This window comes from Ictalurus punctatus, chromosome 14 (assembly GCF_001660625.3).
Source record: "Ictalurus punctatus breed USDA103 chromosome 14, Coco_2.0, whole genome shotgun sequence".
Classification (NCBI taxonomy): domain Eukaryota; kingdom Metazoa; phylum Chordata; class Actinopteri; order Siluriformes; family Ictaluridae; genus Ictalurus; species Ictalurus punctatus.
In genome coordinates this window covers 29,111,991-29,128,255 of record NC_030429.2, presented here as the reverse complement: position 1 = coordinate 29,128,255, position 16,265 = coordinate 29,111,991, and the positions used below count along the sequence as shown (strand labels likewise).

The window sequence follows — 16,265 nt, the reverse complement described above, 5'->3', positions numbered from 1 at the left end:
GATGCAGAAAAGGTGTATTGTGTTTATTCATAAATCCAACAGTAAACTCTGTTTATCAAATTAAATAACCCTTCTGAGCATCACACACACACACACACACTGCACCAGTGAGAACATAAATCTGCACAAATTAACACAACAATGACATCATTATTATTGCTCTTAATTATAATTCTAATAATAATTAAAGTAAATTAAAGTAAACTCAGTCATTCTGCTCCTGCATCTTCAGCAGCCGGTTCATACTGCAGCAGCTGCAGGGAGAGAAACATCCACATCAGGAAACAGGACTTACACACTCATACTCAACTGGTGAACCATGTAAAATCACTCACACACACACACACACACACACACACACACACACGCGCGCGCGCGCAGGCAGAAGGAGAATGTGAGTGGAATGCAACAGAAAAGTTAAAGAACCATCAAGGGAAAATAAAAAGACATGTGAGGGGAACATGAGGGGAACATGAGGGGAACACAGTCCCAGAGAAATGATTGTTAAGAGCCAATAAAATAATTTTATGTGGTTATCTCTGTCACCCGTGTGTATATGTGTTCGGCTGTGTTTCAGCACTCACACCGAGTCAGTCATTTCAGATTCATGTTGAACTGTGTTTAGAAGAACCCTATCTGGACATTGGGTATAAAATCTGCATGTTATGTGTAATCTGATCCATGCTGGGAGCGGGCTTTAATATTCACATTACCATAACAAGGTGTGCATAGATCCAGCCAGCATGTTTAGCTTTTTAATCACGATGTTTGTGTTTTAAATGATTTCCTTCTGAGAAGAGAGTCATTGAAGTGTGAACCACGCAGCAGTTCATATTTACCCAACATTCAGCAACAGGATCATCACACACACATTACCCATCACTGTTATACAGTTACTCTTCACCGTATCCTGGGAATAACTGCATAATAACCTCATCTTTCATGCTACACCACTACCTGCATCTGTATAAGATTGAAACCTGAAGTGGGCGTGGTCTCAACCAAACCGGGAGTGACCAAGAGTGCTTTGCATGGGAAACAGCCAGAGGAAAAAGGGCTGAAAGGGACAGGTAACACATACAGTTGCAATAAAAATTCTTTACCCCCCCCATTGCAAATCAGGTTTATTGTCAGAATGTACAGACTTTCAGCTGTTTGCAATGAACAAATCAAACAAACACGATTTAAATATTTAGACACAACGAATGCTTCAAGTGGTTTCCTCAAATTCAACTGAAAATGCAATTTATAATGATTTCTTCAGTCTCAAAATTATTCACCCCCTTCATGGCGAGCATCTTTAGTACTTAGTAGAGTTCCTTTTGCTGTTATGACCTGCTGCAAAGCTTCTGCAAACTTCTGTGGACTATTTATATGATTTTGAGTGACTTTTCTTGTGTTTTTGGGTCAGAAGTGGTGAAAGTCTTGAAGTTCTGGCATGGAAACCTTCTGCGTTTAATACACACCTTACTGTGTTCACTGAAACCTCAGTGCCTGTTGCATCAAGTCTCGCTGCAGGTCTTTTACAGTCTCTTTTACAGGGTTTTTCACAACCTGCCTTCTCAGAAATCTGCTTGTAGCCGTTGATAGCTTCATTTTTCTGCCCGCCCAGGTATTTCATGATATTCTGCCCATAGCCAGTTCAGGTATTCCATGTGTTCCAGCTCAAGCACACCTGGTGCAACTAATGAAGCCCTTGATTAATTGCATCAGGTGTGCTCAAGATAATACCTGTTTTGCATACTTGTGCTGTTGTGAGGGGTTCTATTCAGGGGTGAATAATTATGAGTATTGAGAAATCATTATAAGTTGCATTTTCAGTTGAATTTGGGGAAACCGCATGAAGCATTCGTTGTGTCAAACTATTTCAACTGCTTTTGTTTGATTTGTTCATCGTTACAGCTGAAAGTCTGAAAATTTGGGGAATAAACCTGATTTGCAATGGGGGTTAAATAATTTTGATTGCAATTGTATATAGGATGGAGGTGGTGGTGATGTTCCTCACCCGGTTCCTGAGCTCACGGTTCTCCTCCTGTAGCAGGTCATATTTATGCTGCAGTTCCTCCAGTTCCACTCGGAGAACCTCGGCCTGGCTGGAGTCCAGATCTCCTGCAGACAGGTGCTGCTTTATAAAACTAACAAAAACGCTCACTAAGGATCAACAACAAACACTGCAGTGCATTGTGGGTTACACACACACTCCCTGAACCACTGACGATGTGTGGACGCTGTAATAAGGGGTTAAAAGTGAAGCCAAGGTGTCTCTGAGGCCCTCTAGTGACTGGCTGCAGTAGTTTTTAGCCCCACCCACTCCCTAAAGTTACAGCTCCACAAATGATGTAACATTTTGATGCTAGCCCATAGTACTGGTATTATGACAGCATAAACCAAGGCAGCTAACACTAGCTCAATTTTAGATTAATTTAATAGTGACTTTAAGACCAAGGCGAAGACTAAATACGTAGTGAGGTTAGCCAGTCCCTCCTTCTATAACCAGTGGAGCATAAGTACACTTCACCAGTCAGCTGTGTAACTTACAGCCAGATTAACATGATTTTCCCTCAAATATAGTTTGTGTCGAGTGTAAATGTGGATTATATTTTCAGTTGGTACATTACATTAGATACTTATACTTGCAGGACTGATTAAATTATGGATGTCAGCTAGACAGCAAACAGTAGTTCAGTCAGTCATCACTCAAAGCTCTAAAATCTCCTCCTGACAGTGTTAAACTCAACATAGCTGTGAAAATGATACGACTGCAGTTTAGTATTTTACATATTAGTAGAATAACTCTGTACACAGCATTCTGAGCTGCCCTTCCTGTGGTTTTCTTGTTATTGGCATGTCTCAAAGAGAGATCAATCAGGTATGTCTAAACCTAGAATGAGCCCTATAGTCCCTAGTGTGCTGTCTATCTGTGTGTGTGTGTGTGTGTGTGTGTGTGTGTGTGTGAGAGTGAGTGTGAGAGAGACTAGTGAAGGATACTCCAGGGCGTTGCTGGGTTTCTCCGTCTCCTCATATAAGGCCACCAGCACTGTGAAGTGAGTGGGAGGAGAAGGTTAGCGCTGGATGTGTGAGATTCACGTGATATGATCATAAACATTAGCAGCACACACCGTTAGTCAGACTGTCCAGTACCCCGGCCTTCTCCAGGTACCTCCTGAACTGCTCACGCTTTGACTCTGAGGCCTGGAGGACACGCACGCATGCGCACACACAAAATCACATGAGGGTCAGGTCCCAGTAGAACCTTATTCCACGCTCAGGTGTTAATAAAGATTTTTACACTTGGAACAGTAAAAGAGTTTGATTATTACTGTAACATGATTTAATACTCAGACTGTGTGTGTCGGGCTTTTTCAAATTCAATATCCAAAAGTGTCAGAATTTTAATCATTCACCTGAGTGCAGGTATTTACAACATGCCCTCTTGGCTGTTGAGGGGGGAAAAATACTCTGTTGTTAAAATAAATGACAAAGTTAGTGCTGAACTTTAGTAAGTTTTATTTAAAAAATCTGAACATCACGATGTATTTCCTCTTATCTGTGTAACTACTGAAACTAGGGCTGGGCCTGTTTGAGGACATTTCTATGATACATATACACGATATATAAATTAGCTACCAAACTGTCTGCAATACAGCAGTAAAATAAACAAAAAACTGCAACTCATAACAAAACAGTTACGTACCATTTTATTGTCTTGTGCATGAAATGTGAATAATGTGTAAACACCAGTGGTGTATTCGGGGCCAGATGCACGTAGTATACACCGTGTGCTTACTGCCCTCCAGGGCTGTTTGCGTAAAATGACTTCTAATGATCAATATTAGCAGAGACCCTTGGTATAACCACATGTTTTGTGTTTCAGATCTACTCTTGTGTTCGCTTCCCCTTTAACGGGATCACCTAGTTTTATTTATTGTGAAACTCGCAATTCTTTGTTGTAGTTGGGTGCGTTTTTATTTGAATTCCACCTTCCCCACCCCTGACAACCGCAAACACTGCGGTTACCGTCTGAAGACATTGTCCCACTGAAGCAGTCAGGTAAAATGAACAAAAGTGCTTGAAGTGGGCTTGAAGTTACTCAGCGCTCACCAATATGTACTGGGAATGATTCTACTCTCTTCTGTTCCTGCTGGAAAGAGATATTGAACCGAACTTGCAGATTCGCTCTTTCTCCTGCGCTCCTCTAATCACCATCGTGATTTATTTATACATCCATCACAACTTTTAGTGCTGACTTTACAGAAATCATTACATGATAGGTGATGGAAGTGCTTTCCTGAATCGTTTCATTTCATGTTATAGTCGTCCTGTTGTTAGGCTCAGCAGTTAAAATCCTCTCCAGTCCTCTCCAGAGCGTTTTTTCTCCATCCCACTTACAGCTGTTCTGTAATGTCCATCATTCATTTTACTCCAAAATTAAATGAAGGTATTCTTCACCACATATCCTTTATGGGTTTATCTTTTCCCCAACTGATTAACAACTAATATAATCTGTAGTTATTTATTCACTCTAAAATACTGTGTTGGCAAAGTTACAAATAAATATTAAAAATCTGTATTGAAATTACTGCCTTAACAAGTAAACGAAGGGAATGATAAAGTATATAGTATAAATTATATAAGGAATAATAATGAAGTTGAAATGCAGTGAGGAGTGTGTTTACGGTGACACAGTGCTCTCTTCCTGTATGTCCCAATACTTACATACTCTTACTACACACACAAAAGTATGTACTGTTTCTCCACAAAAAGAGTACACACTTTTAGTACGTAGTACACAGTAGGTAAAACAACTGGGATGCAGGCATGGGTTATTTGAGATGTACGTGTGTGGTTCTGTAGCTTTGATTAATGTCTTTTGTTATTTATCTCACAATTGTTGTGTGTTTTCTCACACAACTCTAGACACTGATAGCACTCCAGAGGGATGAAGCTACATATGACTGATAAAGCAATTAAATGGGGCTTCAAGTAGTCTGACACTGAGAGGATACCATGTGGACACTGAGAAAATATTGCTTGGCAAAGAAGAGGAAACCTTCTAAGCACAGGTTTATACAGAATGCTGGAAGCCCAGGTATGTGTTCTGTGTAAAGGATGGCAGAGCACCTGTGATAGGATCTAGAGAGCTTCCTGTTCAGACTGCTGGATTTATGGTGCAGGTATACAGTAGGACAGAAAAGGTGGACAGGTGTTGGCCACTTGGAGAGGTTGTGAGGACACCTAATGGCACTTTCAGACATTACCTTACACAAAATAACATAAAGAATGATTTTCTACATGATTCTAAACATCCAGAATTTCACTTTACATCACAACTAAAAAGATATAGGGTGGGGCCAACATTTCTGTGTGCATTCCCAGGTCATAATTATTTTTAAAATGATCAAAATAAAATAATTTAACCATGATCTCTGTACACTTGGAGACAGTAAGATGTAAAGAGAATGAATAGGAACAGGATTCAGCTTTGCCTCTGAACACACTGCTGCAGCAGGGCCGTAGCACAGGTGTGTAATTAATGGGCTCAGGTGTGTTAGACAAGGTAATTGTGTATACATTAAAATAAGAAGCACACTCTTGCCTTATAAAATGCCTAAATTCCATAAATAGCGTATTAAATAGTGAGCAGAGTGTGTTTTATATTTGAAAGAATATTATTTGATATTATCTCGATATCATCCAGCAAATTTAATGTCTCATATTCTTGTTTCATTTAAATATAAAATGTAGAATCTTTTTCATTTCTTTGTAGAATAGTTAAGACCGTCGTAAATAAAAAGAGGTATCAAAATAGCGCACTTTAAACAAATAAAATTAAATAAAATTAAATAAAATTAAATATTATATGTATAAACAGCGCGAACCCCACATGCTAGTTTAGTTTAGCATGGATAAGAATGCTAATGACGCGGAACACATCCGATACACTACACTACACTACACTGCTATCTGCAGCAGGACAGCGGTTATAAACACCCGTTATGACTCTTGATAAACGATACTTACTCTGTAATGTGCCATTTCTATTGAAATTCTGTAGAATACACGATTAGCTCCTGGCTACCTGGGGTTAAACGGTCTCCGCGACGCGCATGCGCACTGTCAGCGAGACTAGTGCGCGTTCACGATAGACAACAGGCCGTTGCCGTTGGTTACTGTTCGACCAATCAGATAAGCATTCGGCTATCACAGCTGTGTTAGCAAAAACACTGAAGAATACCGGTCCTGTAGCCGTCTTAGCCACTGAAATGGCCAATCATAGCGCAACTAGTGTTAACAAGGCCAGATCTCGGGCCGCCATCTTACTAAGTGCTACATGGATATATCCTTTATACTGAGAGATATCCTTATAATGAGTCTTTATTAATCACATATACATTACAGCAGAGTGACATACTTTTCTTCACATGTCAGAAAGTTGGGGTCAGAGCGCAGGGTCAGAGCCATGGTACAGCAGTCAGAGCCATGGTACAGCGCCCCTGGAGCAGAGAGGGTTAAGGGCCTTGCTCAAGGGCCCAACAGTTGCAGTGCTGGGGCTTGAACCCCCAACCTTCTGATCAGTAACCCAGAGCCTTAACCAAGTCACCACTGTCCCTGTATGTATTTATGTACAAATTTAGCCAAGATCACATTGAATTATTTTTCAATGCAGTACGACGTTGCGGTAAGCAAATTATTATAATTCCAAGTTTATTTGTTTAATGTTGAATTTGGTTATTTTGACAATTGATCTTTGATTTAAGTTGCTATTTTTATGAATGGTATATATATACACAAAGGAAGATATCTGCAGTATAACAATGTAAGTATAGCAATAAGATACTAAAACTGTAATGATAAGTGTCATTGATAACAATAAACATTTACAAAGGAGAGACACTGTTATAAGAGGTGGTATAGTCTAATTTATTAACAGTACTTGAAAATATCCTGAATTTAAGTTTTATAATTCATTGGTGATAATTGCTTATGTACATCATACATAATAATTTTCAATTTAAATTTTTTTTGAAAAATACAGATATATATATATATTTAATATACATATAATACATGAACCTATAACCTGAATCGTAATTTCTAGGAGGCTGGTCTAACAATTCCACTGCTGCACATTTCAAAGCCACATTTAAATGTCTCATCACAAGATGTGGGGCCCTAGCCGCAGGATCATCAGGGAACTGCACATGCTTTGGTGATACAGACCTGGTACAGGCAGGATTCAGCACTTTTGTATCTCCAACTCTAATCAGGTAATGAAATACTGCAGAACTAGTTTCAATAATTACACATACTATTACCTAGGATTGACATATTCAACTTTACTTAAAAAAGTTAAATATTTGTCTACTATATAGACAAATATTTAATATTAATATTAATATATAGTGATGGCTTGGTGGTTAAGGCTCTGGGTTCCTGATGAGAAGGTCGGTGGTTCAAGCCCCAGCACAACCAAGCTGCCACTGTTGGGCCCTTGAGCAAGGCCCTTAACCCTTTCTGCTCCAGGGGTGCCGTATCATGGCTGACCCTGTGCTCTGACCCCAACTTCCTAACATGCTGGGGTATGCGAAGAAAATAATTTCACTGTGCTAGAATGTATTTGTGATCAATAAAGACTCATTCATATAATTATATTATAATATAAGACATTACTTTACTTTCTTGTTTAACAGGCAAGATGAGGAGATAGAAAATATGTGCATGGACCAGGACTTTGTTCTCCCAAACCAGGAAGTCCTGGCAACCCTGCAGAAACATCCTTGTATACATTGGAGGTTGGGTGGTTAGGAAGGCACTGCTGAAAGTCTCATGCTCCACATGCAGGGTGGCACTCATGGCTTCAGAACCTTGGATTAACTCAATCAGTGAGACAGACCCTGAATAGGACTGTTATCTTTCTAGGACAGTGAACTGTATATGCACTAATTTAAATGACGGGTTTTACATCCATTTTTTGCATGTGAGTACTGATTAGATGAATATCACAATACAGATTGGTTTCATTTAACAATATGACCATGAAAATAAAAATGTGATTAATACAATAGCTAAAGGTAGTCTGTAAAGTCACTTGGAAGGTTGTATCACAAGGTAGTGCCTGAGAAATGTGTGGGATTTTTGTCTGAATGTTTTGAATCTATTGCTTATTAACCAACCCTGATGGTTTGTATTACATAAGTTAGTCTGTTTGCTGAGGTCCTTGAAGTATATACAGACATTCTGTAATAATTTTTTCCCTCCATTTTCAAATGTTATATATTTCATGCAAAAAAAATGTAAATTACAAATCATATCAGTAATGGATAATCGAGAGGGTGGAGACATAAATTCCTGGGTGTTCACCTCAACAATAAACTGACTGGTCCACAAACACAGATGTCCTGTACAAAAAGGGCCAAAAAAAGGTTTTTTGGTGTGTGCAGGACTCAAACTTAAAACTTTAAAACTTTTAAAACTTGCTTAAAACTTTTTATGACACTGTGGTAGCATGTGCTATCTTATATGTTTCCTGGGGAATTAGGAGCACAGAGAGGGACAGGAAATGTTTCAACAAACTGGTTAAGAGGGCTAGCTCTGTCCTGGTCTACCCTCTGGACAGCATAGAGGTGGTGGGGGAGAGGAGGATGTTAGCTAAGATGGTGTCTATCATGAGCAATTCCTCTCACCCTCTGTATGAGATACTGGGGTCCCTCCTTCAGCAGCAGACAGCTGCACCCTCAGTGCAAGAAAGAGCGCTACCGCAGGTCCTTCATCCCTACAGCAGTCAGACTCTTTAATATAACAACATAATGTAGCACTGCTAGCTGTTTTTTACATCATCAACCCACACATTATTATTATTTGTTGCTCACCCCACTATTGTTAACTGCGCAATAATACATTTATCCACTCATGTATATAAACAAGGTGTTACACATATGTATATATTCAAATTTATATTCATCTGTACATACATTGAGGTGTTCATAGTGTACATATTACCATTATTATTATTATTATTATTATTATTATTATTATTATTATTATTATTATTATTTTACTACTTTAATTCTTATTTTTCTATTCCTACTGTGTGTGTGTGTGTGTGTGTGTGTGTGTGTGTGTGTGTGTGTATATATATATATATATATATATATATATATATATATATATATATATATATATATATATATATATAACTTATATGCTTTATTTCAATTCTATTCCTATTTAATGTATATTCTGTCCTGCCTGCTTGGTTAGAATGAATGGGAATAAAATTCTGCAGATTAAACCTCCATGTCTCCATGAAGCACTGAGCAAGATGGCGGCCATTAATCCCGCGTGGCGACCCCTACGGTCATTCCAGTGTATTTCGATTTCAGTGGCCTTAGCTCTTAGAGCTGATTTATACTTGCTGTAACAAAAAAATATGAGAATACTTTCAGAGGCTCCACCACTTCCTGTTCCAGAGAGCCTGAGCCCATGATGTGTAAAAACTGTTTAAAATAAGTAATAATTCAAATAATTGAACCCCCGATTCCCGCCGAGGCCCTGTGTGTGTGGAGTTCGCATGTTCTCCCCGTGCTGCGGGGGTTTCCTCCGGGTGCTCCGGTTTCCTCCGCCAGTCCAAAGACATGCATGGTGGGCTGATTGGCGTGTCTAAAGTGTCCGTACTGTATGAATGGGTGGGTGAGTGTGTATGTGATTGTGCCCTGCAATGGACTGGCACCCTGTCCAGGGTGTACCCCGCCTTGTGCCCGATGCTTCCTGGGATAGGCTCCAGGTTCCCCGTGACCCTGAAAAGGAGTAAGCGGTTGAAGATGGATGGATGGATGGACGGATAATTAACCCCCCCCCCCCCCCCCCCCTACTATGTAAAGCGTTTTGAGTGTCTAGAAAAGTGATATATAATTATAACTTTAACTAACGAAATTAAATGTTGGAAAAAGTTAAGAATCTGTTTTTCTTTTGTCTTTGGTGTAATATGAATTACACAGGATTCATTTTGTGGTGTTTAGGTTACAAAAAGCCCCAGAATTCTTAGCTTAGTCTTTCTGGTAATGACATATGGCAAATGTCTTTTCTCCTCATTATTCTTTTCTTTAAGTATCTTTTTTTTAAGCAAATCATTATTTAGTTTATTATTTCGAATTTTGAGCAAAGAAACAAATGCATAGGAACATACAAACATTCCAGTATTACAAATCAGCTTCCATATATCTAATTCCATTCTGAGTCTATAGCTCCAACAGCACGAATCCATGGACCCAACAGTCCAGGCTGGTGGAGGTGGTGTAATGGTGTGGGGAATGTACTCTTGGCACACTTTAGGCCCTTTAATATCAATCTATCATGCCACAGCCTATTTGGGTATCATTGCTGACCATGTGCATCGCTTGGCCACAATTTACCATCCTCTAATGGCTACTTCCTGCAAGATAATTCACCATGTCACAAAGCAAAAGACATCTCAAACTGGTTTCATGAACATGACGATGAGTTCAGTATTCTTCAGCGGCCTTCTCAGTCACAGGATCTGAATCCAGTAGATCACCTTTGGGTTGTGGTAGAATGGGAGATTCACAGCATGAAAGTGAACCTGAAACATCTGCAGGAATTGCATGATGGGAAGTGGTAGTTCAGTGGTTAGGACTTTGGAATACTGATCGGAAGTCGTATTCGTGAGTCGTGACTTCAAATTCCAGCACCGCCAAGCTGCCACTGCTGGGCCCTTGAGCACGGCCCTTAACCCTCAACTGCTCAGATGTATGAAAATGAGATAGTTGTGAGTCACTCTGGATAAAGGCAAATGCCATAAAATGTAAATAGTAATAATAATAATAATAATAATAATAATAATAATAATAATAATAAAATGATGCATGCCTACCCAGTATTAATGTAGTGTTCCTAATAAAGTGATTGGTGAGTGTATATGTAATTGATTTTGTACCTGCAGAATGATTCCCTGTTTTGTTTTGGTTGTTTTTGTTATGTTCTAAACATGTAAAGACGACAGCTCCTGACTATTTGTGTTACTTTTAGTCTTGGAGCCTGAGCGCCAGAACCTTCACAGATAACAGTGTTCTTTAAGACCTTCAACTAGGAACTAACTGAAATCTGACCCAGCTGATGGTTTAACTGTCCCGGTCATCTTAAATAAATAAAATGAAAAGAAAAACAGGAGTCCCGGCATCCCGTTTTAGTATGACCCTGAAGATAAGATTAAGCTTCACCCTTCACACTGAATTAACCATTTTTATTAATGAACGTATTTAACAAGTATCTCTTCAGAGGAAGATCTCAGGAGAGTTCATATTGATTCTCACTTGTGTTCATTTTGATACCGACATTGGCACGAACGTGTCTCATAAATTCAGTAAGAGAAACAGAATGAGAAAAAGAGATGTGTTCATTTTTCTGAGATTCTCCTCAGTCTCAGAGTCTCCTAATCACCAGGCAAGAACTTCACCATTGTACCACCTGAGAGCTTTATTATTAATAATTGAGTAAAAGGGAATGGAATCAAAATCTCTCTATTACACACACACACACATTATATATATATATATATATATATATATATATATATATATATATATATATATATATATATATATATATATATATATTATATATATATATATATATACACACACACACACACATACAGGCCATAAGGTCATGCCATAGTCTAGTCCTTGTTTTATTTGTTCTAGTTATTTAGTTCATTTCCAGTCTTTGTTTTGTCTATTAGTTATTTAACTATTAGAACTGTAGAAGGAGGCCTTCCGGGAGGTGTTATCCCGGTGGACTCCGTAGGCAGTTGCAAGGTACCGACAGGCCCAAAGGGCTGCCATGAAAGAGGCAAAGCAGGGGGTGTGGGAGAATTTCGGAGAGGACATGGAGAAGGACTTTCGGACGGCACCAAGGTGTTTCTGGAAAACCATCTGCCACCTCAGGAGGGGGAAATGGGGAACCATCCAAGCTGTGAACAGTAAGGATGGGATGCTGTTGACCTCAACTGAGGAAGTAATTGCATGGTGGAAGGAACACTTTGAGGAACTCCTGAATCCAACTATGGTAGAGGCAGAGGTGGAGGATGATGGGGGATCATCGTCAATTTCCCTGGTGGAGGTCACTGAGGTAGTCAAACAACTACATCATGGCAAAGCCCCAGGGATTGATGAGATCCGTCCAGAAATGCTGAAAGCTCTGCTTCCAAGCAGTGCTGGGGCTTGAACCCACAACCTTCCAGTCAGTAACCCAGAGCCTTAACCACCAAGCCACCACTGCCCCATGCAGTATTGAAGACAGAGATTGTGTTTCCAAATAATTGTAAATACTCTTTTTTTTTTTTAGTTCATCATTCTTTCTCTAGGTAAGATTTTTTTAATGATAATCTTCAATCTGAGGTTTGACTACTGGCCAAACCCTCCGTTCCAGCAACCTGGAGTAGACTTTACCAGGGAGCCTGAGAAGTGTGATACCCCTATAGTTGGCGCACACTCTCTGGTCCCCCTTTTTGAATAGGGGAACCACCACCCCGGTCTGCCACTCCTTGGGCACTGTCCCCGAGTTCCACGCAATGTTAAAGCGGCATGTCATCCAAGACATCCCCTCCACACCCAGAGCTCTCAGCATTTCTGGACGGATCTCATCAATCCCTGGGGCTTTGCCATGATGTAGTTGTTTGACTACCTCAGTGACCTCCACCAGGGAAATTGACGATGATCCCCCATCATCCTCCACCTCTGCCTCTACCATAGAGGGTGTGTTAGTCGGATTCAGGAGTTCCTCAAAGTGCTCCTTCCACCATGCAATTACTTCCTCAGTTGAGGTCAACAGCATCCCATCCTTACTGTTCACAGCTTGGATGGTTCCCCATTTCCCCCTCCTGAGGTGGCAGATGGTTTTCCAGAAACACCTTGGTGCCGTCTGAAAGTCCTTCTCCATGTCCTCTCCGAAATTCTCCGACACCCCCTGCTTTGCCTCTTTCATGGCAGCCCTTCGGGCCTGTCGGTACCTTGCAACTGCCTACGGAGTCCACCGGGATAACACCTCCCGGAAGGCCTCCTTCTACAGTTCTAATAGTTAAATAACTAATAGACAAAACAAAGACTGGAAATGAACTAAATAACTAGAACAAATAAAACAAGGACTAGACTATGGCATGGCAAGGCAAATATAAAACATAAAAACAAACAGTACTGAAGGTGCACCTACACAAGAACAGTAATAATACAACATAATGCTAAATATTGAAACTGCTTTGCTAAAGGTTTCCAATTAGATTTTACTCTCTCTTGATTCTGTTTCTTGCTGTACAGTACTGTATTTTAATTCTGCAGGATTTAACTGCAGCCTGTGATACAGTAGCTCATGACATACTGTTAAAGAGACTTAATCATGTGGCTGGGTTTCAGGGACCTGTGTTGAAGTGCTTTGCCTCTTACTTTAAGGGGAGAACTTTTTCTGTTCATGTAGGAAATTGTTCTTCATCTCATGCACAGATCTCTTATGGTGCTCCTCAGGGTTCCATTTTGGGACCTCTTTTGTTTGCTCTATATATGCTTCCCCTTGATCGCATCATTCAGAAACACAACTTGTCATATCACTGTTACGCTGACTGTCACGTACTGTATGGGAAGGACAGAAGCAAGTACAGGTATGGCAGTTTAATGAAACACCAATACGTCCAAAGGATCAGGAAGAAGACAATAACGGAACGCGAATCTTGTCGACCTTGGAGAGGAACGCGGCTTGGGAGGCCGTCTCTTCGACCTCGGAGAGGAACGCGGCTTGGGGGTCCGTCTCTTCGACCTCGGAGAGGAACGCGGCTTGGGGGTCCGTCTCTTCGACCTCGGAGAGGAACGCGGCTTGGGAGGCCGTCTCTTCGACCTCGGAGAGGACATCATGTTGACCTCCAACTGGGTCTCAGGAGCTGAGGTCACCCCACTGACCTTAGACGAGTGTTCAGCCAGTGATACCACCTCATAGGTCTCATGCTGGAACTCTGGAGATGAGACAACCTCTTGGGTCTTGTGCTGGAGCTCTGGGGAGAATGTCACCATTTTGACCTCCAGCTGGAGCTCTGCAGGTGAGACCATCTCGTGGGTCTCAAGCTGGAGCTCTGGAGATGAGGTTGCCACTTTGACCTCCGGCTGTAGCTCAGAAGGTGAGACCACCTTGTGGGTCTCAGGTTGGGGCTCTGGAGAGGAGGTTGTCATGTTGATCTCCAACTGGAGCTCTGGGGAGGAAGTCATCTTGTAGTAGGTGGTGAATGGCCTCGCAGGTTCATTCATGAGACAAATGAACTCAAAAAAACTCATCCAGGTTGGGGGTGTACTCTGGACTACCAAGCTCCTTTATCAATAGTCACACAAACTGAGTTACATTGTGAAGACCCTTGGATTCTGTATGGCCCAGACACTCCACTCCACCGGGAGAGTATGAAAACTAGCCACTGCCTCTGGTCAGGCTTGGGGTGCGCCAGGCTCAAAAAATGTAATTGGCAGTCAAACAGAAAATATGCAGGGTAGCCAAAAAAAATCACCATAAGGCTCTAAGGGATCCGTGGCAACCCATTGAGGAAGATTGATAGAGTTGAGTCTCGGTAGGGTGTTCTTGGCATGATGTCTCCTTCACTTTCCTGCTGCTTCCATGTTATCGGCAAATTATTCTGTCATGTACTGTATAGGCAGGTCAGAAGCAAGTGCAGGTATGGAAGTTTAATTAAACAACAACAAGTCCAAAGGATCAAGCAAAAGACAATAATCATGAACAGGTAGAGGTCAGGCGATCAGGCAAACAGCACAAACAGGGCAGGGCAAAGAGACAAAGTCATAAACTTAAGCAAAGTCAAAACACCAGAATAAACAGACAAGATCTAAGGCTTGGTAACAACAGATACAGAAGTCAACTGTACGTATACTTCACAAAGAGTGAATGCATGGAAGGTCCTTTTAAACTGTGGTACTGATTGTACTGTGAATTGGATGCAGGTGTGCATGATTAGAATGAAGGCGAATTTTGGCCATGTTTGTAGGCCGCAGTGTGGGATGGGAAATGTAGTCACTGGTTTGCTGTGATATGAGACTGACACAGCTTTATTTTCCTGTCAATTCAAATAACAGTTGTTTTCTGTCAAATCTGTTTGAATGTCTTCATAACATTAAATGCTGGATGGACATGAATTTTTTTACAGCTAAATAGTGATAAAACTGCAATAATCATTGTCAAACAGTTAGAGCCTCTGTCTACCAATGTACATGATTGCATTAAAGACCTAGGTGTCTTTCTAGATCCAACATTGTGTTTTGATAAGCAGATCACTGTTTTTTCAGCAGAGATCTATTGCTAAAATCAAGAAAATGCTCTATACAAAGGACCTGGAAACAGTTATTCAAGCTTTTATAACATCAAGGTTGAGCTACTGTTATTCCCTCTATTTTGGATTGCCTAAAACCACTCTCAATCCCTTGCAAATGGTTTAAAATGCGGCGGGTAGATTATGACTGGCACCAGAAAACACGAGAATTCCTGTCCTTGCCTCTGTATACTGGCTGCCAGTCAAGCTTTACATGGATTTGCACCCCAGTAATTATGTGATCTCCTTACCCATAATACTGCCTCAAGATCTCTTTGATCATCCAGTCGACTCCTCCTTTCAGTCCCAGGTTCACGTTTTAAAGCCAAAGGTTTTCTCAGTAGGTGCTCGTAGGCTCTGGTGTAGTCTCCCTTTTATTATTAGATCTTTTGACCTACGATTTGGATTTGTCTGCCTGCCTCTCTATATTAAAAGCTTTAACTGCACTTGCATCCATCTCCACGTTGATGACATGACATGCATGTACTAGAATAACAGGAGTAGGCCCGACCATTAGGTTTCATTACTCTCCATATATCTAACAAACCTTTAACAAACTGATGAATAGTTGTTCTGCATCTGTAATGACTGATCTATTGACCGGATCCAAGTACAATTAAAATCCCCCACTATTATATTCAATGGCCTGAATGTCCTTAATGACATATATCAGTTGTAGTTAGTTAGCTTTGACTATTTTAATGTCTTTCCTTTTTCTTTGCTGAATTTGCTGTATTTGAAAAGACACCATCAAATTGTCTAAAAAAAAGAAAAAAGAAAAAAAAAGAACACTTAGCTCACATATTTTTTTTTTCTGAATCAAGTATTTTAGTAAAAATGATTCGAAGCAGTTCAAAGCCTGTGCAACTAGGAGGGGCCATAACTAGAAGTCCAG

At 40.5% G+C, this 16,265-nt stretch overlaps 1 protein-coding gene and 1 long non-coding RNA gene across 3 annotated transcripts; one reads left to right on the top strand and one right to left on the bottom strand.

Moving 5' to 3' along the window:
- Positions 1-2: 2 nt before the first annotated feature.
- mycbp (MYC binding protein) lies at positions 3-6,116 on the bottom strand. Its single transcript, NM_001200787.1, is given in 5 exon segments — positions 3-254; positions 2,006-2,135; positions 2,989-3,037; positions 3,120-3,192; positions 6,022-6,116. Coding segments are annotated over 5 exon segments (312 nt in total). The 5' UTR covers positions 6,037-6,116; the 3' UTR covers positions 3-209.
- Positions 6,117-6,162: 46 nt separating this feature from the next.
- Positions 6,163-8,239, top strand: LOC128634983 (uncharacterized). Of its 2 annotated transcripts, none has more exons than XR_008397894.1 (3): positions 6,163-6,611; positions 7,100-7,268; positions 7,692-8,239. It is a non-coding gene; the product is annotated as an uncharacterized LOC128634983 (long non-coding RNA). The 2 variants fall into 2 exon arrangements; XR_008397893.1 differs by having other exon boundaries at positions 6,163-6,679.
- Positions 8,240-16,265: the final 8,026 nt, after the last annotated feature.